At 47.7% G+C, this 27708-nt stretch overlaps 1 protein-coding gene and 1 long non-coding RNA gene across 2 annotated transcripts in view; both read left to right on the top strand.

The window, feature by feature from the left end:
• The first annotated feature begins 19411 nt into the window (after positions 1-19411).
• Positions 19412-20298, top strand: LOC136046480 (uncharacterized). Its single transcript, XR_010621985.1, has 2 exons — positions 19412-19564; positions 19811-20298. It is a non-coding gene; the product is annotated as an uncharacterized LOC136046480 (long non-coding RNA).
• Positions 20299-20603: 305 nt separating this feature from the next.
• FAM20C (FAM20C golgi associated secretory pathway kinase) overlaps positions 20604-27708 on the top strand; it is a 52495-nt gene continuing 45390 nt past the window's right edge. Inside the window, exons 1-2 of the mRNA XM_065732963.1 lie at positions 20604-21162; positions 22503-22675. Coding sequence (XP_065589035.1) covers positions 20651-21162; positions 22503-22675 — 685 coding nt within the window. The 5' untranslated portion in view covers positions 20604-20650. The remainder of the gene's footprint in view (positions 21163-22502; positions 22676-27708) is intronic.

Raw genomic sequence — 27708 nt, 5'->3', positions numbered from 1 at the left:
AAAACACCAATTCCATCGTCCCCTTGCACACCATACTTGCAAAAAAATCAGTCATTTTCCTGCAATAAATTCCTAAAGATTTCACGACAATGCAGCAGAGCTGAGTAGAAGCATGTAATAAATCAGACTACATTCTAGCTGCGGATATGGGGTTTATAGAAAGCTCTGTTTCACACTCCAAAATGTGAATTATAATTAATTCCAGGAATCAACCAACCTACCCTTGCTTTACAGAACGTCAGGCTGAGGAGTGCACTGTGTGAGATTACAATTACAGTTAATCAGAAGTGCAAGTGCACGCACACGCATCTCCCCACTTAAACTCCTTGCCCCAAAAATATCACAGCAGCCCTGACAGATACTAAATGATCTTTTCAAACAATGCTCTCTGGTGATGAGTGTTGCAACCCTGCAGCCCTGTGCTAATACAGAGCTGCTCGGCAGCACGCAGGCATCATTTAGCAGTGCCCGTGCACACTCTAACATGCACTGATGGCATTGACAGCTTCCACTATCCCATCTGGAAGGAACTCCAGGGATGGAAGAGCCCAGCATGGTAAATTCTACACAAAGTTATCAATGTTTAAGGAACATTAGGCATAACTTCTAGGACAACGCTGATATTAACTCATTTTCTTGCACAGATAAATTGAGTCATCCATTGCTGCTGCTAAGGGCCCTATCAGTACCTTCCAGCCCTACACTGTCCCACTGAAGACCACTGGGTTTTGCATCTGATGTCTTTTAAAACATGAGTGCAACTCAAGCTGTCCAAATAAAACTGCCTCTTCTTCCACTTACCTGAAGAGCCATTTCTGCCCAGTTCACCAGGACAGCAATCACATTCTGTTCTGCCCAAAATATTTCTCTCCCCTAATCACCACGCAGGGTTTCTACCTGCAGTAAATGAACCGAGCAGACCAGAGACATTTATTGCAGCCACCTAGAGATCCAGCTCTTGGCTCATCAATTATTTGTGATGCAGTTGTTCCTAGCATTTTCTCCTCTTAATGAAACTGATCGCAGCTGAGTGTTTGGCTGCTGCTGCAGAAGTGCCAAGACTTGTTATTTCATTATGGAAGTATTATTCTTACTGGGTATTCTCCACGAGGGCTTTACGCAAGCGACGAGCTTTGACTGACAAAGTATGTCTGAAGGACAAGCCTAAGAGTTGGAAGATAACGCTGCAAGGATGAATCTGATTTCCAATGTAATAATTATATAAAAGCATTCTTTTGTCTCTCTTATAGAGGTGAAGCCGAGGGGAGAAGAGTCCGAGCAACTCCTCTTCTAAAGCACAGCACTGGAAGGAGGACAAGGCTTTCCTCTCCTGCCCTACCCCAAGAGAGCTCATCCCCACACCAAGAGCAAAACTCAGGGGCCTAGCAATGAGTTATAACATCACACCCACTCTAAGTGAACAGAAAAATGAATCCTATAAGAATAATTTCCTCCTCCTTTCTGTTCAAGATATTTCCCAGCTGGAAATGGAACCATTAAAAAAGTGTATATGCAATTAGCTGTAATAAATAAGTGCCAAAGTGACTTATTTTTCTAGCAACACCACCCATCTCCCTCATGGAGTACCAGAAAGTATTCTTAACCCTGGCTGCAGGGGTTGGAGGGCTCCACGCAATGACAGGGAGAATGTTTTTTGGACTTGTCTTCAAACCAAATTTCACTGTTGCCTTGTGACATGGAGAGAGGTTACCACCATGTGCATACCTGATACCTGCTTTTGAAAATACCCATGGCATTCACCTAGCCCCATTCACCCCAAATCAAAAACCTGAACGAGCTGAAATGAACAGGGTCTTGCAAGTGACAATAAGGGCTTCCAGATTCCCTGCATTATTCCATACGTGTCTGTTCACCTCCCTTCAGCTCACTTCATCATTTTGGATATTAAAAATATTTCATCACCACCTTATTTTTGAGATTTCCTGATGGAGACTGCCAGCCTGGGTGTGACCGTGGTTACATCAGCCTAGACCAGCATTGCCAAAGCACTTCAGAAGACCACGTTAGACCTCCAAGGTGGAGAACTGGGTTTAGTGGGAACAGCGTGCTTAATTCAGAATGTGAAGAAACTGCCTCAAGTCTACTATACAAATTGATTCAAGCAAGATAAAATTAACCTTTGTAACCATACAGTTTAACAAACTCAAGGGAATCACTCAAACAAATGGTGAAGAGATCTGTCTTTAAAAGAGCAGAATCAGAGATAATGGAATTCAATCACCTCAATGCAGTTTTCCTCATTTTCCTCAGTTGAGAAAATACTGTAAGTCAATGTCAAACAAAAGTGTTAAACAACTTCTGTGGTGTTTACCTTTGAGTATTAGGTTTAAATGAGGCTTTATAAGGTAAGGGTTGGTCACGATTTAACCTGCTGTAGTAGGAAAGTGTGTAAGATATTAAACGTGATCCAACTTTATTGCTATTATCCATCATTTCCTAATCCTTGGCTCTTAAGAAGGACCTAAAATAAACTATATAAGATCTAGTAAACAAATTTGCCATCTAGGAAGGAGGTTAAAAGGGAAGCAGAATATCTGAGAACGGAAAGTATATATTTCAAGCAAGGCTTAAGGAAAAGTTTTCCAAAGTACCTCTGTGAATTACGACCCTAGTTCTCATTTATGGGAACACTCTGAAGCCAAAGGAAAGATTTCCTCCAGGAAAATCTAACTGAAGTTATGTGACAGAAGTACTTATTTCATACTTGGTGCAGAAACAAAAATACAGCACAAAAAGGCTCCAGGAATTCCCGCCTGCTTTCATTTCATTTCCCACCACAAAGAAATGAAAGAAGAAGAAAAGATCACATTGCCAGGTTTCTCACAACTAATGACGAAGGAAATAGTTGCCTTAATGATAAGGCCTTCCTTTGATTACATCTTCCTAATCACAGCCACCCAGCTCACTGTTTAACACACCGCACCCTGTGGCAGCAGAGCAGCCCTCTGCCCACCCCACACTGTGTGACCACTGATGAGTGGTGACACCTGCACCAGGGGGTGTAAATATAACCAGCTCTGCAGCCACGTGGATGTCAGCTGCTGCCACGGGAGCCTACCCAAGCTGCAGGGCTGTATGCTGCAAGAAGTTCCCCTCAGGGTGCTTTGAGAGTAAGAGAAATAATGGCACTGAAGCATCCCCAGCCTGGAAGCGTTCTTGGATTTGAGCTGAATCAGTGCAGAGAAACACAGAGCTTGCAGCAGCACAGCATCTGACAGCAGCTTTATCCCCTGCATCTCTCAATGCTAAGAAAAAAAGAGAAAGTTTGGTAATTAAGTATTTCTTTAATGAAGAAGGTCATCTCAAATGATGAGCCACGTGCACAGGAACTGGGAGCTCTGCACCCTGATGCTTGGCAAGGCAGTGCAGCAGGATTCCCTGTGCCCATCAGACTCGATGGCCTAAATGCTGAGAGCAGTCTCAAACTCATTCTTATTCCCTCATGGGTATTTCTGAGGGCCAAATCCCAGAGGGCTGGAAATGAGAGGAGCATAAATAATTGCAAGAATGAAGGAAGGGAAATGAGACTCCTGCTGAGAAACAGCAGCACAATGCTGCCCTGAGACTGCTGCCACAGGATGCTGCAGAGGGGAGGGAAGAATCTATTCCTCACGCTCACGGTAGGTTAGGCAAGAAATAATGAGATGAAATTACAGCTAAGGAAACTCAATTTGGACATCAGGAAATACTTCATAATGGGAAAAGACGTACACCCTGGAACAGATAGCTTAGAGAGACTGGGGGATGTATGGTGCTGGTGGTTTTTCCAAGAGTCAGATGAACTAAATGGCCTCCTGAGGTCCTTTCCAAGTCCACTGTCTTTAATTTAGAGTAGATCATCTCCACATTTCTCAGACTCTGGCACCTGTACAACCTCCATCTCCCCAGACCCTGTGGATGTGCTTATTTCTGAATCCACAGTGCCATTTGGGTTTTCAAAGAAGAGTATATAAACCGAGTGATAATAAAAGTGCATTAGAAAATATCGTAATTAACAGTTGTATATGAACTATAACTCAGTTTGATCCAAGAATAGCATTAAGCATTAGGCCACACAGCCTTCATTCAGTCAAGAACATCAACCCCTGCAAATGCTTTCCAACTGCTCCCAGGCAGTGCTCAGAGGTTACACAGCATCAGACTCCATACTTCATCAGCTCAGATGCTTTAGTGCTGCTAATTGGAAGGGCTCTGCTCAGCATTCCTCCAGGTGAACAACTCATCTCTCTGCATAAGCTCCTACATTTTGATAGCATGCCCTGTAAATATTCTGCACTTTCAGGGGGTGATTTATTAGAAACCATTGCTTATTTTTATCAAAATCCCAACTTGAAGAGCTGGCCTTAGAGGCAACAAGCAAAACCACACAGATCTCACACATCCATAAAGCAAAGCAAGACCTCAGTGCTCGCTATGAACCCAATCTTGCCGTCCACTGCACACACTGGCACCCACCCAGCAAAGCACTTAAGTGTGTGCTTAAAATTAAGCATACAGGTAGTGCCATTTAGGCTAATGGAGATGCTTAAGTGCTTTGTTGGATTGGGGCCAGTCTCCTCAACATCTTGCAGTGTCGAGTACACCGAGCAGGGGTTCCATTTAATCGCATCAGACTTTAATTGACAGAATCAAAGTAATGCAGCATTTAGACTGAACCCATCTCTCCAAGGCAGCTATTATAATTACAGTGAGTAGGACAGGGATTATTCGTGCTGTCCCGGTGCCTGGAGTACCCTTGTGGATTTGATCCACTTTGCCTCATCTCTTATAAGCCCTTTATCAACAGTTCCCTTTTATGCTTTCATCCAACATAGCTCTCACTGAGACATTGATTCCCCCCCCCCCATCCAAAAATTACTCCAGCTTCTCACATAACTGTGTGGCTCACCACATCAGGCACATCTCATTCACTACCCTCTCCTAATACACACTTGCACCAAGGCTGCAGACTCTTTTGGAAACCTCTTTTGGAAAGTGCTCTCACAAGTACATCACAGAGTTTAAGAGCACAGGAACCGACCTGAAGTTTGACTCAACAATCCTCGTAAGTCCCTTCCAACTCAGAACGTTCTACAACTCTACGTGTATGAGAGCTCCTACTGATGCTGCCCTGAGAGCAAATCACCTAATGGACAAGCCAAACATCCCCACGGCCTTAAGAATACCACTCCTGAAATATTTAGTTGATTCAACTCCTGGGCAGAGGAACTGTGTATATAGGGAACCATTAGCTTCACCTCATCTCTCTGCATAAGCTCCTACAGTGAGAACGCAGCAGTCCTGAAACAGCCACTTCAGAAAAAACAAAGAACAGAACAAGGCACTTCATGCAGCACGGGTGCAGAATGAACTTCTCACCATGGTGTACTGCTATGAATAGTTATGGAAGGAAAAGAAATGACAACGTGCTGAAAGCAACAGTCACGATCAGCAAGTTGGAAGATGTCAAAACTAACCAACTCAGAAGACATGACCATTTCCACAGTGCAAACAGACACCGCAGAGAACAGGTTTGGTGTATTTGTAGGTCCTTTACTAGACCCACAGAACATGCCCTCGATGCCCTACCTGAAAGCTTCAGCTTCTAGCAAGTTTGTGAAGAGTCCCATCTTCTACTCAAACTACACTGTTTCCCCAGTGCACCTACACCTCCAAAACAAGTGAAAGTGAGGGAACACCAACCACCCCTAGCAACTACCTGATGTGCACGATCAGGTCCCAAAACACACGGGCAAGACAAACAGGAGGATATAAAAAAAAAAATCAATTTCAAGATAAAAACTGATCTTAAAGTGTCAACAAGAGCGTCTCCCATTGTTTCCACAGCCGTGGCTGTCTCTGCCAGGGTGTGCCCCCTGAAAATAAAAACTCCAGTGGCACAAAGAAGGCATTTCTCCCTTTTGTGACTGCCTGATAAACAGGAACTTTACTCAGTAAATCTGCATTTGGTTTTTAATTGCATCTGCTCCAATCAGGGTCGAAGCAGAGATGCTAAGCACAGCTTCCCTGCACAGCACATCATATTTGGGAAGCAAGTGGGAGGGGAAGAACGACAGACAGGAAGAGGTTCAGACTTCTGCAGCCTCGGGTTTGCACTGCATGGTAATTACACTGAAGAATTCATGACTCACTTCAGCACACTACTGTGCACTGCTAAATTAGAACTTTGGCAAGGACACCGGACAAATGATGAAAGATGTAACGCTGGTTTCTCTGGTGTAACTCACTGCTAAACTCTCATGACACTTCAGTGGTCTTTCTTAGAATGCTAAATTTATAAGGCTAACGTATCTAAAATACACACTGAATGGAAGCTTACAGATATAGCAGTATCCCTCTTAAAACAAACAAACAGCCTTGGAGGTAAACTGGTCCTTAAAGCACAGCCTGCACTGAGCATTCTCACACAGACTGCTTAGAAGTGTTGTGTGTTTGAGCAGAAGTGTGAAGAGGAGATGAAGCTCTCCCGCGATGTAACACGAATAAAGGAAGAAAGTGTTCTCATGACACCAGCACACAAATGTGCGTTGTCAAAACGATGTGCAGAAAGGCCCCCCATCATCTGACAGCTGCAGCAAAGCCAGCCACATCGAAGCTGTACATATGCACTGAGAGAGCACTCAAATTAACTCTTAAAGACAAATCCTCTTCTCCCAAGGATCGCAGCCAGCCGGGAGTTATGCAGCACGCTGGAATTAATCCAGTTTTGCCAGATGCAGCCAATCCCCCCCACGTCATGCTGAGCTAGCTGCTGGGGTTTATAACAAGAACCAATTGGGACCAGCCATAGAGAAGAAGTTCTCCTCGTGACCATGACTTCTTTACCCCAGCTGCAAAGCAAATACCAAAGTTCCCACCTTCCAGGTAGGACAGTGGTGGGAGTTGATGTACTCCTTCTCTCAGAAGCTGCTGCAACACAAGTAGATTTTCACAGCTCCCTGCAGTTAGAGAACAGAGAGACAGCTCAAAATGTTTGCAAAAAATCCGCCTGCAAAACTTGTCATTAACATCAAGGCCCCCTGCACAAACCTGGCAAGCTCTCAGGAACAGCAGAGGCAATTATTAACATTAACGTCTTCATACGCCAAACAACCTCCCCTCTGCATGTTGGGTATTTTGTTTTAAGGCAAGCAAGGAGATGGCAAGCAGCTATTTTTAACTCTTTTCAGCATACAGTACATCTGTTGGGCTCTCGATTTCCATGAAAAGTCAGAGATCTTTAGTGAGCTGGCCGCCAGCCAGGATCCTCCATTGGACCGCATGGGCTGAGCACAACACAGAGTTGCCTTGCATGCATGGCTGCATGCACTGCATCCATCTGCCACGAGAATAAGGGCAGCTGAAAGTGCTGGGGAGGGGGGTCTTGAAGGAACAGACCGCCTAACTGACTTCCTCAAAGTCTCTGGATTAACAGTGTGAAGAACGCAGCCATGAAACTTTAGTGCTGCTGTGACACATGGCCCATTGACTTCACTCTCTTGAGCGGGGGATCTGAGGCTGCAGAAGGGAGAGGGATCGGGGCGTACCCGACCTCTCAGGCAAAGCTCGAAAGAACACACATTGAGGAAGGCCTCCAGCAGAAGCGAGCTGCTAAAATACCTGCCAACGTGGAGCTGGGCCAGCAAGCTGAGCAAGTTCAAAGCTGCCACCCCTTCCCTGACAGTCCTCCAGAAAACTGGGAGGTTTCCAGTTCCTGGTGAAGAACAGGAGAGGATCAGTCCGCTCCCAAAGGGCAGTAGGGTCAGACCATCTGAACCCAGCAGCCTCACACCAGCTCCATGTAATGCACCTTGCACTCCTTCCACAGCCCCTGGGTCACATCCTGCCTCCTCACCGCTGGTTTTCAAGGTGCCAAAGCAAGTGAGAAGAGGGAATCTTCTACACAAGTGCTGAAATGGGGCTTGAGACATCAACAACACTGCTCTCACTGAGACTCAGAGCCGAGGCAACGACAGAGAAAATATGATAGCCATTAGAATTTGAAAACAAATTTCCAGGTCATTGTCTTGGCAACCTTTCAGCATTGTTTCCCATGCCACGCATGCATGAAGAACAATTTCTAACCAAAATCCTTGCAAAATCAGCCAACCTAAAACATGAAAGGCCAGATGTTCAGAGGAGATGAAATTCAAGTTATGTATTTGATTTCTGATGTGGCTACACAACCTGTCCAGCAAGAAGGAAGGGCTGATGCCCCACAGCTTACGCAAGCAACCCAGATGGAGCTTCACTTGTACAGCAACTCCTGTTAGTATCAGCATAGACACATCTGGCTGCCCAGGCCAGCCCCACCACACGCAGGTCTCAGCCCATGGCAGGCAGAGCTCTGCAGGGTGGAGGAGCATGATGCAGAGATGCCCAGATTAGCAGGAAGCTGCGTGAGATGGGATGGTTCTGCAGAACTTGTCAGCTCCAGCCCAGGCAGAGCCCGGCTCAACTCCTGCAGAGATGCGCAGGAACTCAGACACCTTCCAGCAGAGTACCACAATGCATGGATATCCCTTTGCTGACACGAATTCAAGCTAGCTTGCACACAGCCAAGGTGGAGGTTCTGCTCTGTGCCCCCACGCCGTGCTCCAATGCAGCATCCCAATGAGGAAACCTGAGCACTTTCTGCATCTCTTCCCATGCCACGCATACCAGGTGCCCCCATCCCAGCAGCAAAAGCTCCACAGATCTGCTCACCCACAGGCACAGCAGAAAGCAGCATATCAACACACATCACTCCACACTTCCCCCTTTAAGGGCAAAGGGATCATTTCTCTCTGTGACTTATCCCTCCAGCCTTCGTAGGGAGGCAACACAGTACTGATTTCATACCCATTTTCAGAGGATGGGATGAAATTAAGTGACAAGGCCACAGCCACACAGGGGTGGCAGGGTTAACGTGGACTCTGGCAAGAACCCATCCTTCTTCTGGGTGCAGGTGTGCCCTTTATTCAGGGCTGTGTTACCACCCTGTGACCATCAGGCTTGCCAGGCTGAAAACACCATTGTGTTACCAAACATACAGTTGTATTTAATTTGAGTGTCCTTCAGAGGTTAAGCTTCTGTATTTCTACAGAAATAACCCACGTGGATGTTTGTGCCAAGAAAGCTGTTTCTGCTGCCTTCCTTCACAACTGCAAAGTGCATGTTGTTTTTTTTTTTAATGACCCAAAGACTAAATAAGAGTATGGCTTAGGTTTCAAGAATGCAAACGTGCACGTTGAGCACCCAGAGCAAGTTCCCCCGTGCTGGCAGCAGCGTGCCCCAGCCAAAAGCACAGCACTCGCAGAGGATCCAGCTGGCAGCACTCAGAGCTGCTGCCCTTTGAACACCGGGGCTGGAGCGCAAAGCAAAAGAGAAAGTCATTTTCCAGATCTTTCCATTAAAAGACTTCAGAGGTGATCACCACTGCTGTGCCTCTCATCTTTCTAAGCCTCTGTTCCTTTTTCCCCTCCTTGCTCCTTTCTGTTTCTCAGCCGCTCTGGCTGCCAGTCAGCAAGGAGCTCAATTACTCCAGTGGCACTTAGTGCAGGGTACAACAGGAGCACGTCTGCAGCCTCAACCCATTTCCTTGCTGCCACTGCAATGAAGAAGCAGATGAGAAAGTGCTGCTGCATCAGAACACAGCCTCTATAAATTTGATGGAGGAAGAGAGGCCAGCGGGGCATGCAAGCTGCCAGCGCTTCCGTCTGGGTCAGAGATTTGTACTGCACAGCCCTGCAGCATCCTTATCCCTCCTGAAGTACTTTGCAGCAGCACCAATTTCTCCCTTCTGAGAATAAGCACCAGGGAGGGAAGGGGTTTTCAGCCAAGTGCTCTCAAGTCCTTCACAAGAGAAACAGTTTGGGTCCTGAAATCATGTGGGAAGCAAAGTGGCCATTTTGCCACAGGTTTGTAACACAAAAACAGGTGGGGAATGGCCCAATTAATCTCTTGACTTTTGCACTGGCTCCGTGATGGGTTCACCCTGGAGCATGCTTTGGCATCTGTCACACGGTGCATGCGTGCAGCACACTCTGAAGCCTCTGTGCTCTGAGCAGCAGAGCAAGGGGAGCTGGCTTGCAGAGGCTGCACAGCACAACCTCACAGCCTTCGTTTGTATGCTGGCCTCCATACCAAATTCTCAAGTACTGAGTATGTGCCAAGGCAGTGGGAAACAGCATCTTCCTTGGTGCATAAAATAACCCTATGACTTCATTGGCAATGGTACTTCATACGTTCTTCTGCACCTCCGTAGGTGGCAAGACAGGACCAGTCATGCTTCACAGATCTGCAGGGCTCCCCCAGGGAAGGCAGCCTCCTCCCAGGCCTCACTGAGCCCCCCACCATCACACACACCCCACTCCTAGCACATGGCAGTTCTCTGCCCTTTGCCACCCGTGCCCCCCAGCACAGTTCTGCCACTGCTGATGGCACAAACCAACCTCCGAGCAGTTCCCCCCCTACCCACAGGGCTGCTGCCCCACAGACCAGAGGTGAAAGGCACAGCCTACCTGAAATTATCAAAAGGAACCTGTAATTACCTTCTCTAGGGTAAAGCACAATAAAATGAAAGACAAAAATAGGAAGTATGGTGCAAGTGTTCACATTGCACCATGAGCACCCCTGCTAACGATACTCGAAGCTGCATCTCACTGTTTACCCCTTGTTTTATTTCTTACCATCCTTCATTCTCAGTCCTTCTGTATAAGACATTGTGTTTTTTCACTTCATAATTTTGTTCTTTTTCTTTGATGTTGATCCTTTTAATATTTCTTTCTAAAGTCTTCTTAAAAAATAGAAAACGTTACCAGTTTCAATGCTCTGTCTTTGAAGCATTTTTTGCATTTGTTACTACTTCTCTTCATGGTTTTTAGATCTTGCTTGCTATCTGTGGACCCAGAAGCCACCAGGCAGCAGGAACCTGACTGCGTTACTCTATATCAGAGAAACACAAACATTCAGTTCTCAGCTTATTACCCCTCAGTCCTCAATTCACATTTGCATCATTTCCATTTGTAGACCAGAATGGTACTGCAGTCCTTTATGGCCCTGTACTCTACGAATGTCTCCAACACTATCATTGAACTCAGCAATGCCAGGCTTAAGCAGCCCTCTCTTCCCACTGCTAACCCCAGGCATCACCTCAAGGGCTCCACCAGCCTCTCAATTCAATATGCTCAATCATCTGGTATCAAACTGCCAAGCTGAAGACCAGCAATGGAGCTCCTGCAGCTCCAGCAGCTGAGAACAGCTGCTGCTCTGCCACCTCCAACACAGGACCCAGCCACTCCAGTTCTCCATCCCATCAAGGCAAGGAGCACCCTGGACATGGCACTGCCCCCTTGAAGATCCCAATCATTTGCCTCTTCCTCGAGAGTTTTCTGGCTCTTTCAGTGCCCAAAAGAGCAGCACCCATGGAAAAGGCACAGAGCAGTCCAACCTTCGTGCCATAACTAACCCAGCAGGTGAGCACAGCCTGTATTTGAAGACAGCTGGAAAAGGAATGGGGAAGGATTCCTTCACACAGCAACTGCAAACAGAGCACTGCCACTGGTTATGGAAAGACCCCTCTCACCTTTCAAATTCAAGCTCTCATAGACTGAGCAGATATGTCACGTGAAGAAATATTAATACAAAGATGAGTCACTGCATAATAGAGTGTTTGAATACAGTGTCTGTATTTGTATGTATGGCAGCTATGTTTAAGAGGTCTGGACCACACCTGGCACTGCTCTAACTTCCCTTCAGCTCCTGAAATATTTTACAAATCAGCAACTATTGCACTGGCTTGTTCTGCATGTTTTCCTATGAGAAAGGACAGAAATCAGAGCAGACAGCCATGTGCAGAACATTGATCTAAAAGATAATGGGAAATGCTTTGCAAGGGGAGAATTCAATTCGCTTCAATAATGAGAAATGTTCACTTCACAGTGACATCCAGAATGGTCAGCACTGGGCTCCTGCAGGCTCAGCTCCCCATACAAAGGTCATGGTGTTCTGTCAGCAAAGAAAACAAAGGTGCTGAGATGGGCTAGTCAATAATTGACTCAGCCTTGTTACTCACTGTGCTCTCTATCTTGTCACTCTGTCCCTGTTTCAGGGTTTCAGCCAAAACCAGGGGACCACTCCACTGAAATGGACTTCTGGGGGGGAAAAAATACCCTCACCTCCACTGACAACAACAGTGAGATCCTGTCTGTTTTGGACAGAGGTCACCAAGCACTGTTAGGTCCATTTACACTGTGACTTGTGATAGCTGTGAGGCACACAGAACAAAGCACACGAACATGCACTGCTTTGGTTTCAAAATTTCGATGGAAATCTTTTATTTGTTTCTTTACTTTTAAGACATTGCCTCTGATCTTCAAAGAAGAAAAGGAAGAAGCCTGCACACAAAACCTCTCCCTGTGCACATGTCCAACATCCCAGCACAACCCACCTGGCTGGGAGTTATAACCTCAGCACATCCTCTGGCAACTGCTCAAAGTGTTCACCCTCTGACACAGCAGGTGAGCAAGCAGCTGCTTTCCCCATCAGACTGCTGGGGCTGTGCACACAGATCATCCCCATCCTCATTGCTGCTCCACCTGAGGACACTGCTCCCCTGCTGCAGGCACTGTGCAAATGCAGAATAAAGGACAGGCACTGCTTCAAAAGCCTCCCCACTCTGCAAGAAGTGGATCAGACAGGATGTACTATGGGTGGAAGTCTCAATTGAGAGAGACCAACGCAGTGGACAACCCCAAAAGCAATCAGGTCTGACTTGGAAGAGATGTGGCAATTACACTTCCATCTCAGAGACTTAAACAGAGTCAAGTGTTTGAATCCATCTCCAGGAGAAGCCCAAGGCCTGACAAGAAACAAGAGGGCAAGAAACACATCCCAACACACTCCTGCACCCATACATCATCCCTGCCCTGCAATAGCACAGCTGCTTCTACAACAGGGGCCACACACATCCTCCCACCTCCAGCAGCAGAAGCCAAACAATTCCCTTTAAGGGCTAGAGTTTATTATTGCAACACATCAGTAGAAAAACTACCAAGACAGTGATAATGTGTGATAAACCCCTTAGGGAAACAGACACATTTAGTATCACAGGACGGAAATCACCACCACCAAAGGAGTTCCAGGAAGACCCATCCTGAGAGGAACCAGAGCTCTCGGTTGAGGTATGGGGAGTGCAGCAGAATGGTGCAGGCTGCTGGCAGCCACACTCAGCACAGTGACAGCAGCACCAGCAGGAATGGGCCAGGAGGGCCAAAAATCCCTTAGGAAAGAAGCTGACACCAACCCTGTTTGTTAATGACTGGAGCACAGAAGATGCACATTCTTAAGCAGCAACAAAAGCCTTCACACCAACATCTACTGAGCCAAAAGAGGGCTGCTGGGAACTCCAAGGCCCTCCCAAGCTCCTGCTTTGCTCACATTTCTCTCTGCTTGCTGTGAGCTTTGTGGTGAGGCTTGATTAGAGAACAAAGTGTCATCATCTGTTGGGAAATGGGGATTCCTTATGCGATAATTACTGTACAGGAATTCTCCACAGCCAAAGTTCTCGGCTGCTTTCATATCAAGTCATCAGAAGCAAAGCTGTGATTATTCTGATCAGCGTTCAGGAAAGCACTTCCGTAGGGACAGCAAGCAAGAGAAGCACAGGAGGCCAGACTGCTCTTGCAAGCCTCTGGCTCACTGTGCTTTGTGCTCCCAGTAGCATCACACAGCCCTTACATACAGGAGCAAACCCACAGCCCTGAGGGCTCTGCTGAGTGCAAGAGATCTCTTGATCCAGGACTCACACAGAGCCCCAGTGTTTCACGTTTCCCCTCTACAGAAGTACTCTTAAAGGTTTGAGTTCCTTGAGAGGTTGAAGTCAAGAGCGTGAATTATACTCCAAAGAAGAGAGGCAGAAAATATCAGCATCTCTCTCCTGCACTGACTTCCATTAACACATGACACCATGCTCTCAGGTCTGCCTCCAACAAATAAAAAGAGGCTGAAGTGACTTCCAAGCATCACAGAGCCAGGAGGAGCCCTGGTGTCCCCCAGGGTGGAGGAACTCACAGCCCAGGTTACACCACCTGGCTGCAGGGATCTCCCATGAGATTTCCCTATTAGTATTTTAATTTCTATTCCAGGCTGTGGCATGCTCAAAATGTCTTTGTGGTTTACTCTCACTTCCTCAGCTTGTTTTTTTTAAAATGATCTGATTGAAAGCTTAACCAGGAAAAAAAAACCTCAAGGTAAGAAGTCAAAACATCCATAGAAATCCAAATTAGACAACAACAACAAAAAAAAAGACTCCCAAAAGAGTTTTTCCAGTGTACAATTGAACTCCTCATGTGTGCATCTGTTCATGTATTGGCACACTGAAGTGTGGCTGTGTGACCATGTACCCAGTGCACACAGGCTTTCCCATGAGGATGTGGGCTGCACCTTGTTTTTAGCATCAGGGCACGTTTTCTCCAGACTTAAATCACATAGCTCCCTTAATTTGAATGAATCTGCAAGATGATCATCTAATTCAGGTCTAAAACACAGCTTGCTTTTTAAAGGAGTCACGTACTGCTACCTGAACACAGAAGGTCCACGAGGAATGCAGAATATTGGGAAATAATCTTTTTAAGGGAATCAGTTATTACAGGAAGATGAAATTACATTACAGTAACTGAAATAGCACGTGGCCTCGCATCTTGCAAATTGAGATAACTCATTTTGAGTTAAATAATTTTTAGATAAGAACAGTTTTTTTCTGTCATCCTTCTGCTGGAGGAGGGATGTGAAAGAGCTGCTGGAGCTATACAGAAGATCACTGCTCTGCCTGAGGGACTGGAGCAAATGCAGCACTGCCACAGGCCAACCCCATCGCTGCAGCACAACAATGCCAGGTTTTGTTCCCACGTCGCCAGGCAGCTCTCTGTTCCAGCCAACAGAAGAATGGAGCATTGTGGAGCAGATCCTCAGCTGATGCAGTGAGATGGCATTTCATTGAAGCCATGGCCAGCTGATACCAGCTGAGGAGCTGACTCCTGATCCTCAACAGCTGAGGAGTAACAAAAGGGACAGGGAAAAGCCTGCTTCGTGGTCCCAACATAATGGGTTCTCTGCTTTCAACAGCAAGCAACTCCTGGGGGTCACACAGAGCATTTGAACCCCAACGTATAGGACAGAAAGACCCCCAGAAGCTGAGGCTTGAAGCTCAGGCTCTCCACAGTCAGTTGAGGCTAGTGGTGCACATCCAGGCTGTGCTGACAACAGGGAAAGCCTCCTTTCAGCACTACCGAGCTCAAGCTCAGCGTGTTTCCAGTCAGCCTTAGCAAAGCCATGATGGGAAGGAAGGACTGGCCTCGCTGCCTCTGGGTTTGGGAACGGACTGGGTCAAGATCTGGACTAAAGTATCATCTAACTCACAAATCTTGGGCTGGAAACCAAGTGGAGAAATTTAGAAGAGATAGACCTACAATGTTGTTTCAACACATTATCATACTGCGTTAAACGAGTCCCACTGGTCTTCCACACACCAGTGAGAAGCCGACCCACACGGTGCTGACGGGCTTGCCTTCTATGCAGGAGGCAGAGCAGGCATAGTTCTCAGCATTACAGGTGGTTTCCATAGCGTGGGAGGTTAATACACAGGAAACCCTGTTTTCCCATCTGATGGAACAACAAAACCACATCAACAGAGCTGTGCAGCCAGGCCTGCCTTGCAGGCTGCCCTGCTGCACTCAGGTTTTACATCAGAAGGCCATAAGCAGTTACAACACAAAATAGCTGGATCTGTTTACTCACCCAAAAGCACGCTTCATTTATTTACCTGAATGCTTTATCACATACGCTGACCATTGTTGCTGCTCAGTGAGGTGAGCAGGCAAAGTGGGGGAAAACAACTCCAGCACAGTTCTCCCCAGCAGAAAAGCTATTAATTCGTGCACAAAACAATGAAGAAATGCCAGGATACGGCTGCTGCTCCTGAATTCTTGATTGTATTGTTAAATAAAAGCAATGCATTTTTGCATGTCCTGCCTTTAAGTGCTAATTTGAAACATCAGAAAAAAGCATGTCAGATCCAAAGCAATCCTGGCTTGCGGTTGTAGTGGTTTAATGTCACATTTCCAACAGCATTCAGATAGTTCCAAGAAAGTGAAGAAAGAGCCTTTTAATTCAAGAATCAAAAAGGAATGAAGTTGATGATGAGGAGCTTGATTTTATTGAAATTATGAAAATGAGCTGCACGCAATAACTTCTTAATTGAATATTATGACATTGAGAAGTTATTTCCATGTTAACATAGATTAGCTCTTAAGAGTAATGCTGGCCCAACTAAGCACAGCCAAAGTGAAAAAGCTGTTGGCCGCATTCAGAACTCCATTTGAGGGTATATGGAGTTTAAATAAGGAGAATCATTACATTTTCGTTACTGGGTTTGGGACCTCAAGACTGGGGTGTTATTCTTGCACTTATTTCAAGGAAGAAAGTCAATAAAAAAAAGCAAGAAAGCTACTGTTACACTGAGATGTGCTACAGATGGAGCCCACATTGCAGAGAGGAAGCTGGAGGCACCCGAGTTTCATTCCCTTGCATTACCAACCAATGCAGCTCAGAGGGAATATGAAATAATACTGATCCCAATCATTAACAGCTTTCAGGATAGAGGATGGAAGATTAAGGGAATACAGCAGTAGGAATTACACAGTGCCCTTTACTCTGAAGCAAAGCCATATATTCACCCTCCCCTAGTGTTCACCTTAGATGCCCATGCACCTTCCCCCATCCATGTCACACGTGAAACAAAGCATTTCTAGATACCAAAAATCAAGAAACCAAGAAGGAAAAAAAAAAATCAGGTAATTCTAAGTTTGTCTTACTGCACTGACTAAGAAGACCAAAGACAGATTTGATCCTGGTAACAGGATCTGCTCATCCCTGCTGGGAAAGTCCAAAGCAGGAAAAATACTGAGAAAAATGTAAGGAAAAACACCCACTGACTGACAATGGGAACAGGGAACTCCAGGAGGCAGCCCAAGTTAACCAGTGCATAGCATTACCCAATGCTTCCAGGAAGCCAGGAAGTCCAGGACCAGAAGCAAAAGTGTCTCTTAAAAGCAATTAGCTGCAGGTGAATGGAGTCCTAACTCCACTGCAAACCCTCAGAGGAGACTTTCCAGCTGGCGTTGCTCAGCATTTCAACACCTTGACTTGACTAGCATATGGGTGTTGTCTACACTATAAAAAGAGTTGCTCAAAGAGGAGTACATCTTGCAAAAGAGACTTCGTTTTTCTGAAAGCCACCAAAGCAATTGAAAAAAGAATAAAGAATTAAGCAGCTCTCCTTTATGCACATCTCCTGGGAACTTCAGAGCTGGAGAAACCCATCCACAAAGAGCAGTTGCAGAGAGAATGCCATACACCCACCCAGCAGCCTCCCATCCCCACACAGATCTGCACTGCTTGGAAGGAACAAAAAGAACGAGAAGTCCAGGGAGGGATTCAGTCACTAAGTAGGTAAGATTTAGATAAAATCATATTTAATATCCAGTATTCACAAAAGCTCATTCTGGTGAGGACAACAACAAGCAGTTTCAAGGAATCAGTTGCCTGTGCATGATACCTCTCTTCCCTTTCACCTTCCAAAAGCCATGTAATTAGTTACACTTAATTCTCTGTGTTATACATCAAAGCTGATCTCACATTATGTAAGTCTCCAACACGCAGTCAGGATATGTTTCTGCAAAATATCACATGCATTCAGACAACTTCACACAGTTCAGTCTTTTTCTACCTCCCTGGTGCCTGCTAAGGGCTTCCCCTCTGGCCTGAGGGGAAGCCAAGAATCCCAGCAGGTACAGCCTGTACTCTCTAAGCCCTATTGTGCCATACCGAAGCTGATAACACACTGCACTCCCCAACCTTACAGGGACCCACAAAGAGTTAGAAGCAACTCACTCAGAAAGCCTGAGAAAAACCACAGTAAAAGGGAACGCAGTTGAAGCACTGCTTGCACTCACCTCCCCTGGAGCACTGCCTGCTCTCCTCCATCGCTGCCCTCCCCAGGACACAGGTGCCAGCTCCCAGCTGCCTGCTTTTTGTCTCCCTGGGCTTGATGGTTAATGCAGCCCAGCTGGTGGCCTGGAGGACGGCGCACCAAGCTGAGCAGGAGAAAGGCTATGGCCAGAGGTAGGTAGAAAATCACAACCAAATGCTTTTCCAAGTAATTCCTTCTGAACCCCTCCTTGCATGTCACACTCAGTAGAGGTGGGTTCCTCGGTTGAAACAAAGCAATGTGTTTTTCCTGGTGGGATGAGAATTGGAACTTCCTGAAGTAGGTTAAAATAAGCTGGGTTTCAGCTTGCTGCATGGAAAGGCAGTTAACTTACAGCCCAAACTCTGCCAACCATACCAGTGTATTGGTATTGAAGGGTCCCGTGTGACACAATGGGAATCAGTGTGCTGCATCTGAACCTTGGTACCAAAATGTCCCCCAAGACACCAAGTGGGTCTTGCTCCTCAAGAAGGCACGCATTAAGCCCATAGGATGTGGCCCTGTCATATTCTTGGTCACTTTTTTTTTTTGCCCCTTAGAGAAGCTGTGAGTTCCCTCGTGCAGAGCACAGTGATGCTGTTAAGCACGTGGATGTGCTCCAGGGGAGCACGGTGGGCTCTGTAGGAGCTCCCAGTGAGGGAACAGCACTGGATGGATCCAGGGGTAAAAAATACTTCTGAAGGGGGCAATATTAGTTAATCCTGGGAAAAAGGAGCCATCACAATCAGCTTTGAGAGGAGTCTACACGAAGGCGGCTGGGGAAGGAGTGTGTGCCGCTACCCTTCCTGCTATAGCTCTGATTATCGAGCCTCGCTCAGGACCCCGAGCACATCAGCCTGGTAGCACACAGCAGTCAGCAGCCCTGAGCACACCTGACCAGCCCCCCCACCACCACCACCGCAGTGCCCCATCCCCTCCTCCAGCGCCCACCACCACCACCCGCTGGGCGCAGCACCAGCAGCCGCAGATTACCCCGGGATTATCACAACCCACGGGATCCGGGATTAAAAAATAAAGACTGCTCGTCTGCAGGAAGCCGAGCACGGCTTTCCGTCCTGACCTTGCCACGGCGAGGGGCTGGACGCGAGGGGAGCCGTGCCCTCCCTGCAGCCCCGGCAATGACGGAGCAGAATCTCCGCTCCCAGCCCGGCACGGAGCCCGTGCAGCACTTTACAACGCTACTGCAGATTCCCCTCTCCTCCGCCGCTTGATTGTGATGATCTTTTATTTTTTAAACGTTATTTTGCAAACCTTCGTGGAAGAGACGCCCTCTCCTTGCTCCAGTTGGAGCTGCAGCAGAATGAAGGGGGGGGGGGGGGTGGGAAGGAGGGAGGAGAGGAGGAGGAAAAAAAAAACACTTTTGGTTGAGGTTTTCCTGTTACTATCACTGTAGCGTTTATTTAGCCAATCTCCTAACTGTGACGTGAGGAAGGCAGGAATCATGGCTCGCTCATAATATTTAACACACCCACTGGAAGCTGGAGCTGCAGAGCTACTAGTCCAACCCGTCCCCAGTACCCAGTGTGGCTGAAAGAGGTTTTCACTCTGCACCTGCCAAAGAGCTCTCCCCCCCTCTCCCCTTCTCTCCCCCCCCTCCCTTCGTCTCTTCCTTTCTCTAAAGGCAGATCTGTAGGACCCAGCAGAGATCAAAGACGGGACCTCTTTGCCATAAAGAACCGCTACCGAATTCTATTAGTTTCTTTCCTCTAATCCTCCCCCTCCCTCCCCCCCCCTCTTCCTTTTTTTTTTTTTCCTGTGCCATATTTAACCTTTATGTTGCAGTTGTGCCATCCGACAGTTTTGCAGCCAAAAACAACCAACCCACGCCAAAGGCAAAGCCCGGCTCGGATACAGCAGCCGCCCCGGCTCGATCTCAGCTGAGCGCATTCATCTCTCCCGAGCGTTGGACAAAGCGATGGATGAAGGAGCTGGAACCGCTCGGGGAAAATGATTTTGCAGCCAATGTTCTTAAGCGGTCTCACAGAAGAGAGGGAGCGAGCGGAGAGCGCTTCTGCTGCATCACTGGGCAGATTCAAAGGAAGGAGTCAGCGTTTCCTGCACTGCCAAACGTTATGGATGATTTTTTTCCTTCTGTCGCCTTTCCGTACAGGTTTTCTTAAGATTCTTCTTCCCCCCCTCCTCGCCGTCGCTTTTTGAACGATTATGATTTAATCGCGGCCAGCGTCAGACGCCGGTTTCTCCTCAAGAACCGGCTCTCGCTATTTGTTGTGATCCCCGTAATAAAAAGCGAGAGAAATCGCGAACAGATGGCTTTAGATATTGCAGTGCCGCTGGCTTTGTTTTCCTATCGATTTTAAAGGCTCCTTTTTTTTTTTTTCTGATTATTATTTTTTTCCCCCGATTTTTTTTTTTTTCCCCCCCACCTCCCCCCTTCCCCCTCCCAAGTTCTTGATGATACTGAGAAATGAGGACCTATCGCTTTTAGCCTGTTTCCGTCGCGGCGCCTATGGAGATAACTTTATTGACTTGATCGCTCGCTGCCCGACCCTCGAGGACAGACCCCGAGCCCCGGGGGGGTCGGAAGACCCTCGCCCGCTCCCGGCCGACCCCGCCGCCTCCCCTCCCTCCCTCCCCCGCTAAATTCATCCACCGCTCCCGGCCATGAAAATGCTCCTGGTCCGCAAGTTCCGGGTGCTGATCCTCATGGTGTTCCTCGTCGCCTGCACCATGCACATCATGATCGACCTGCTGCCTCGCCTGGAGCGCCGCGGTGCCGAGGGCCGCCCGGGCTGCTCCTGCCCTCCGCCCGCCGCACCGCCCCGCGCCGCCCCGCGCTGGCCCAGCAAGCACACGCTGCGGATCCTGCAGGACTTCAGCGCCGAGCCGGCCTCCAACCTCTCCTCGCAATCGCGGGAGGCGGCGGAGAGAGCGGCGGGAGGCGGCGGGGAAGCGGCGGCGGGCGGGGATGGAGGGGCTGCGGCGGGGCGGCCTCGGCGCCTCATCGCGCCCGGAGCCCCGCGCCCGCCGCCCCCGGCCCACGCCGCGCCGCTGGCCGCCCTCTTCCAGCACCCGCTGTACCGCTCCGCCCTGCCCCCGCTGGCCGACGGCGACCTCCTCTTCAATGTCAACAGCGACATCAGGTTCAACCCGCGGGCGGCCGAGCAGAGCGAGTGGTGAGGATCGGGGGGGGGGGTTGGGGGGAGGGATGGGGGTGCTGCCCTGCCGCGCTGCCTTTTTGCGGGGGGTGTTTCCGAGAATCGGGGTCGCGGCTCGGGGTTAGAGGGAGAGATGTGGGCGTTGGGGGTGTGAGAATGGGAGCAGAAGCACGTCTTGCGGGCGTCACTGCTTGTTTGCCTTCCAAATTTGCACTGAAATGCGGGACGTAACGCGGCAGCCCTGGGAGCAGAGGGTCCCCGGGATGCTGCCCGAGGCAGATGCTGGCAGAAAAGCAGTGCGAGGCCGAGGTTAGGCACACCGCGACCCCTGCTGCCCCACTCCTTCTCATTTGCAGGGGCTGAGCCGTGCGTCCCACCACCACCATCAGCCCCACTGCTCTCCAAAGTCACAAAGTTCTGCCTTTGGGCTTTGATCAGCGCTCCAATTTTCATCCTCAATTAATTCCCTGTGCCCTGGCACCTCCGCTGCTCTCCAGCCTTCAGAGCACTCCATTGCCTCTGTGGACTGTTTGTTGGCTGGTGAGAAACGCTGGGAAATCTCAATGAGTGAGAAATCCAAAGGCTTGTCTAATCCAACAGCACCCTCTTCCCAACATGCTGACACTGTAGTGTTTAAAGAGCTGCATTGTACCGTGCAAAAGCTCTGTGAAACCCCAGAGCAGCCAGCAGGATCTGAGTGTTCAGACATGAAGAGGATAAATAAATACACTTTTGTGTGGGAGAATTGTGGCTGTGTCCGACAGGTGAAGGGTGAAGCTGTCCCCGATGGCCACAGCACCACTCTGCTGTGTGTTTTCCTCCCAAGTTCCCCGAGCCAACGTGAAATGTAGCACTCCCCTGTCATCCTAACATCCCTGCTCCGTATGGGTATGGTGCACTGAGGACCCACCCAGAGTTACTCTCCAGCAGCTGCTTTCTTCTCCTTCCCTACGATTAAAAGGAAGGAGTGGGAAGGTTGGGTCCGAGAGCTCAGGTTCCTCCTGCGCCAACTTCCAGCCCCGGCTCTGTTAAATAAAAGTTGAGGATGATGCTTTTCTTTGGGTCCAACACAACATAAAGCCTGCAGCTCCAAGTTTCGGCTGTATGAGGGCCTCCACTTGTGCTCGGTTATGTCACTGTCAGTTTTCCTCCTGACTTTTATGGGATTTAAATCAGGCGTGAAGAGTGGAGGTGCCAATCTGGCTGCACTGCTTGGGTGGGAGAGGGCTGGGGTGTGCTGGGCCTTCCCCCCACCCAGGGCTCTCCCTCTGCAGCCCCACTTCTTGTGACATTATTTCTTTCTCCTCATTTATGGTTTTCCTTTCTTTGTTTTCTTTTCCCCTTGTTTTTGGTGGTAGGCATAACGAAGAGAACGAAGAGTTTTTGCCAACTGGAGAAACCTCCGTAGACTCCTACCCGAACTGGTTAAAATTCCACATTGGCATCAACCGGTACGAGTTGTATTCCAGACATAACCCCGCAATCGAGGCTTTACTACAGGACCTGGTCTCCCAGAAGATCACCAGTGTTGGTATGTTTGGTCACTAATGGATTTTAGGATGATTTGCTTGTAGTTCAGATCTTGCTGCTGTTTGAGTATGAATGGCTGTTTTGCACGGCTTCTCACGGGTGTGCCTACAGCATTGCTTCTTGAGTCCTGTGCTTGTTTTCCTTGTTAAGCATAAGGAGATCTTGCTAGCTCTGTATTAACTGAATAATTGAAAAGTCTGCCAGCAAGGCAAGCCCCATTCATTTCTGATGTCCTCCGGTTATCAGGCTGTAAGAGCCCTATTTAAAAAAGAAGAAGAAAAGGTTAATGAAAAATTCACAGCCAAAAGCAGATAGCATCCTGCCTGAACAAAGTGTCTGCTGTCTGCTGGTCATTATTTAAGGCTGTGACTGGAGGGAGGAGGGCAGCACAGAGCCACAGCCATGCAGGGAGCATCAGGTGTGGGGGTTCAGAGGGGCTGCACCCCCCGGCCACAGCTCAGCTCTGGTTGTTCCACTTGGAAACCCACCCAGGGCTGTGGCCCTGTCAGCCTTTGGCTCTGGTTAAACAAGGTGACAGAGTCTGTTGGGTTTTTTTTGTCTTACTTTTTCCCTCTGGGGCTGTTTAATGACAGCATGTGTCTCTTCGGATTTAGCTGCTTTAGCTGCAGAGGGAGCAAAAAGAAAAACCCACGGCCTGAATGAAAGCCCTGCATTGCTGAACAAATGCACAGCCCGTGGGTGCGGGGGGAGAGCTGCACAACCGCCGGCCTCCGAGCAAATGGAGCGCCTTGTGCTGACCACAAAGTTGCTAAGTCTGTTTGGGAGGCATGAAATAGCAGCTCTGTAGAAGTGCTGATTGCACGGTGCCGCTGTGGGATGAAGTCACCAGGTCCTTAACCCCGCAAGGCAGAAATTCCCCTGGCTTCAGCAGGAAACAGGCCCTGCAAGAATAGCACCCAGAAGGCCCACGGTCGATATTTCCACCACGTGAATCCCAGCGGCTGCTGAGGAGAAATGAGAGGAGAAATGAGAGCTCTTTGCTCATCGGGGGTGGGCTGAGTGCTGCAGGGGCCGGGGGACACCTGGGCTCAAGAAAGAGGACAAATGCGGGCTCGTTTGTTGACGAGTGTTGGGTTCTCTGTCCCTGCAGCTCTGGACTGGGATGATTAATTAAGGAGCACAGGTGTGGTGGTGAAGCCGTGAGTTTTCCCATCTCTGGCTCAGAGGTGGCAGTGCCCGTGCTTTGCCCCACATGCACGTAGCCTGCAGTAGTAATGATGTGTGAGCAGGGTCCATGCCTGCTTTTTCCAGCATTGGCATTGCTCTGCGAGCACATCCCTTAAGGGAGGGGAGGAAGAGGTGCTCTGCCCTTCCTTGCCCTCTGCACTGAGTGTCTGTGCCCAGGTCCTTGCACTTGGGATGCTCAGCCAAGCCACCTTCTGGCTCAGCTACTGAGGCTCACACAAAACACATCAGCCCCAGCCATGGTTTGGACTGCGTGGCTGCTGGGTGTCCCTCCTGCAGAGCAGTGAGATGGTTAAGGCTGATGTAGGGATGCTCAAGAAGGGAGATGGGAAGGAGAAATAATAGCTTAGTACTCACTCTTTGCTCAGTGTGTGCTTCTGGGCATGTTGCTTAACCTCTCTATGCTTCAGTTAACCTAGCAGCAGCATTGTTACAATAAAATATAGGAGTGAAACCCTGACTGTGGTGACGTAAGTGGAAGTTTTGTCATTGGCTTTCCTGAGGCTATGATTTCACCTAATGTGTCGTATAGATGTGTCATGAGGTTTTCATTAATTATGGTTTTGGTAGAGCTTTGAGATCAATGTGGGGAAAGGGCCAGAGCCCGCAGAGGAGGACTGATGATTAACAGCCATTTCCTACGGGATTGTCTCTTTGCTAATGTTTGAACAAGTTAGGGCCTCTTGTGCCCTTAACATGAAAGCACGGAGCTGTGGTTTCTATCAACGATTCAGTATTATTTCCATAAGCTGAAGTATGAAGTACATTTGATATAGGTATCAGTCACTGTGGGAACTGACAGAGAGTGATTCCTGGACAGAAATCCCAGCTCGGGGGTGGGAAAGGACTCCTGCCCAGCTCAAGAAGCCAGATAGGAATGTAGCTGGTAGCTCTGTGGGGCTTCAGGGGCCCTCGGTCGGGTTGCAAAGCAAGAAGAGCATCTTGGTAATATACGTTTTTTAATCCATCTTTTATTTCCCATCACAAATTCTTTGGATGTTTAAAAATATGTTTTAAAATAACATCTGCCATTTTTCAGCTTTACTGCAGAGCCACAGCAGGGATTCAAAAGCATGTAAGCTGATTAATAAAGAGTAATATATTTGACCAAAGGACACTTATAGGACTTTTACAGTCTTTTGAATATTCCTGCTTACTTTCCAGTTTGACTGTGTTTTTCTTTATCCCCTTTGCTCTCCGTTCATTTTCTTTTAAGGCAGTGGCAAAGATTCTAGGTTAGAAGCAAAAAATAAATGGGACTTTTCGAAGCACCCAATCTTCAGGCTTCTTTCTGTAAGCAGGACAATTAAATACGCGGGCTTACATTAGATGAAATGGGATATTGCTCCATCCACTCTTTTCCCAGCGTTCAGATTTGCTGTGGCTCTAATAGAATTAGGTGATGTGCCGTGTGGGTTTTTGATACCTCCAGTAATTAGATCCAAACGGCAGCTAAACAGCTTTCTTACCCACGTTGTGATTTCCCTGCTCTGCTCGCATTATTTATGGTGGTGTGGTGACCGGGTTGACCCCATCTATCTGCACCACTCACACAACTCCGTAATGCACGGCATTGTTTCAAAAGGAAAACGGTGACAGAAGCAATTCCCGAGAGCAGGGAGCACCAAGGTGACATTTTCTTGATGTTAAAGTTGAAATGGAACAGAACCACGGATGGGAAGGAGCATCGCATTCAGCTCCCACAGTGACACCTAGAGCTGGCCTTGAAAAGGACAAGGTTACGCAGGGCTTTGAAGCTGAGGATGCGTTCTGTGCCCCGCATCAATATATATAGTTCCTGTTCATTTTGAGCAGCAGAAAGCTCTTAATTTGATTTAATTCAGTGAAAATTTCCCCCTGCCATAAATAGGAGCCTGGAGAGAATTGTTTTCCATTGAGTGCTGAAACCCAGTTGTTAGAGGAAGCACACGTGCAGGCAGCGCACGCTTCCTCTGCCTTTCATAACTGTTTACTGCACGCATCAATAACCATAGTTAGCTATTGCACATTTACAAAACGTCTGTGTGTAAGTGTGCAGCACCGTCAGCAGTTTAACAACAAGTATGGCATGGTGCACTGCAGATCTTCATCTCTCACGTGTTGCTGTCCCAGAGGGCTGTGCCGTGGGACAGAACTGGCTTTGGTGGTCGCTGGGTTGAGTGAGGTGGGTGTTAGTTTTTGATTCTGTACATTCTCTGATTGGAAAGATTTGGGACCGTACCTGACTGAGTTCAGTTCTGAACCGGCAGCAGCTTCAGTTTGTGCAGGCAGAAATTAGGAAGTAAGCACATGAGGTTACTCATGCAGCGAAGGAATGCTGCAGTTATAAGCAAGGCGGACTCTGCTTCAACTCAGGATAAAAAAAAAAGAAAAGTAAGGAGAAAGGTAGGCAATAAATATTAAACCTAAATTCTGGTGCTGAAGGAAATTATAAAAATCTCATCAAAGGAAAGGGAAAAGTGCTGCTGGAAATGTAATGCAATGTAGCACCATTGATTTACTGTATAAGGAAGCAGTGAATCAGCCAAGAGTCAACAGATTGATTAAATGTACAATTCCGGATGAAAAGAGAGGACTTAAAGTGTACAACAAAGCCGCTGAACGGTTCACAGATCTCTTCCCTATCAGAAGTCCTTACTATCTTGACTAAAGCGAGAAAGGTCTTTAAAAACAAGTTAGCAAAATTGACTGAGCAGGAACAAATTGAGAGATGATGATGGTTTGAACTCGCTTTGAAATCCGTTCTTCACAGCTTGTATGGGGCCATGTCTTTAGCCCAGGGCAGAGTATTGCTCGTGGAAGCTACAGAATCACAGAATGCTTTGGGTTGGAAGGGACATTTAAGATTATCTACTTCCAACCCCCTCCTATAGGCAGGGACACCTCCCACTAGAACAGTCAACGTGTTCATGCTAGATTTAAGCTTGATCTGTAAAATAGGGATCCAAAATGGATCTGAACATCTATTTCAGGCATTTGCACATCCCAGGCTTTGACTGGATCTTGCTGCTCATGCATTAATATTGCATAAATAACAAAAACAAAGCATTCAGAGCTTCTTTTGGAGCTCTTGCTTTCCATCAGGAGGCCATATAGGCTAGAGGTAAGATTTATCATACAGCAAAAGTGAGGAGCTGGAAAACCAAATCAATTCCAAGTCCTTTTGGGTCAAATCATGTTGGGCATCATTGGATCTCTACTCAGTGAGTACCAGGGGATTTAGAAGAAGGAGATAGAAACCATGCAGCATACAGGTGTAAAAACAGGCTTGAAAGTTGATGGGTAGTGCATCTTTTACACTGGTAGTATCTGTGGATTGGGAGGGGAATTTATTGGGAAGTCTAGTATTGATGAGTTTTCAGAAGGAGTAGGAGAGGACAGGATGGGGGAAGTAGCAGACACGGTATGTGGCTACGTCAAAAAACTCATTAGGTGCAAATACTGAAGGGATTTTTAGAGGCTTGGTTCAAAGTCCATCAGAAAAAAACAGAAAGAATCTCTCTGATTTCACTGGTGCTTGGTCCTTATTCCCTCGGACCCTCCAGGAAAAGGATATCTCAGGGGATTTTGTGCAAAGCCTCATAAAGTTAGGAAGATTTCTAATCACACCTAAAAGATCTCACCCTGGGTTAAGAGGAAAGTTTAATGGTGCATTCCCTTTCTTTCTACTTTGTGTGAAAAGGAAGATTTTGAACTGCCTGGAGGTAAAATAGCAGTGGTCCTACTGGGATTTAGTTTGAATACTGTGCCAGTATGTTCAGAAGCTATAGAAGAGGGAATTTGAGGTATTCCTTTTCCAGAGCAGCTCTCAATGTTACAGCATCTTCA

This window comes from Cyrtonyx montezumae, unplaced genomic scaffold (assembly GCF_038088225.1).
Source record: "Cyrtonyx montezumae isolate F1298 unplaced genomic scaffold, pur_monq_1.0 scaffold_16, whole genome shotgun sequence".
NCBI classification, from domain to species: domain Eukaryota; kingdom Metazoa; phylum Chordata; class Aves; order Galliformes; family Odontophoridae; genus Cyrtonyx; species Cyrtonyx montezumae.
This window is presented reverse-complemented; position numbering and strand designations above follow the sequence as displayed.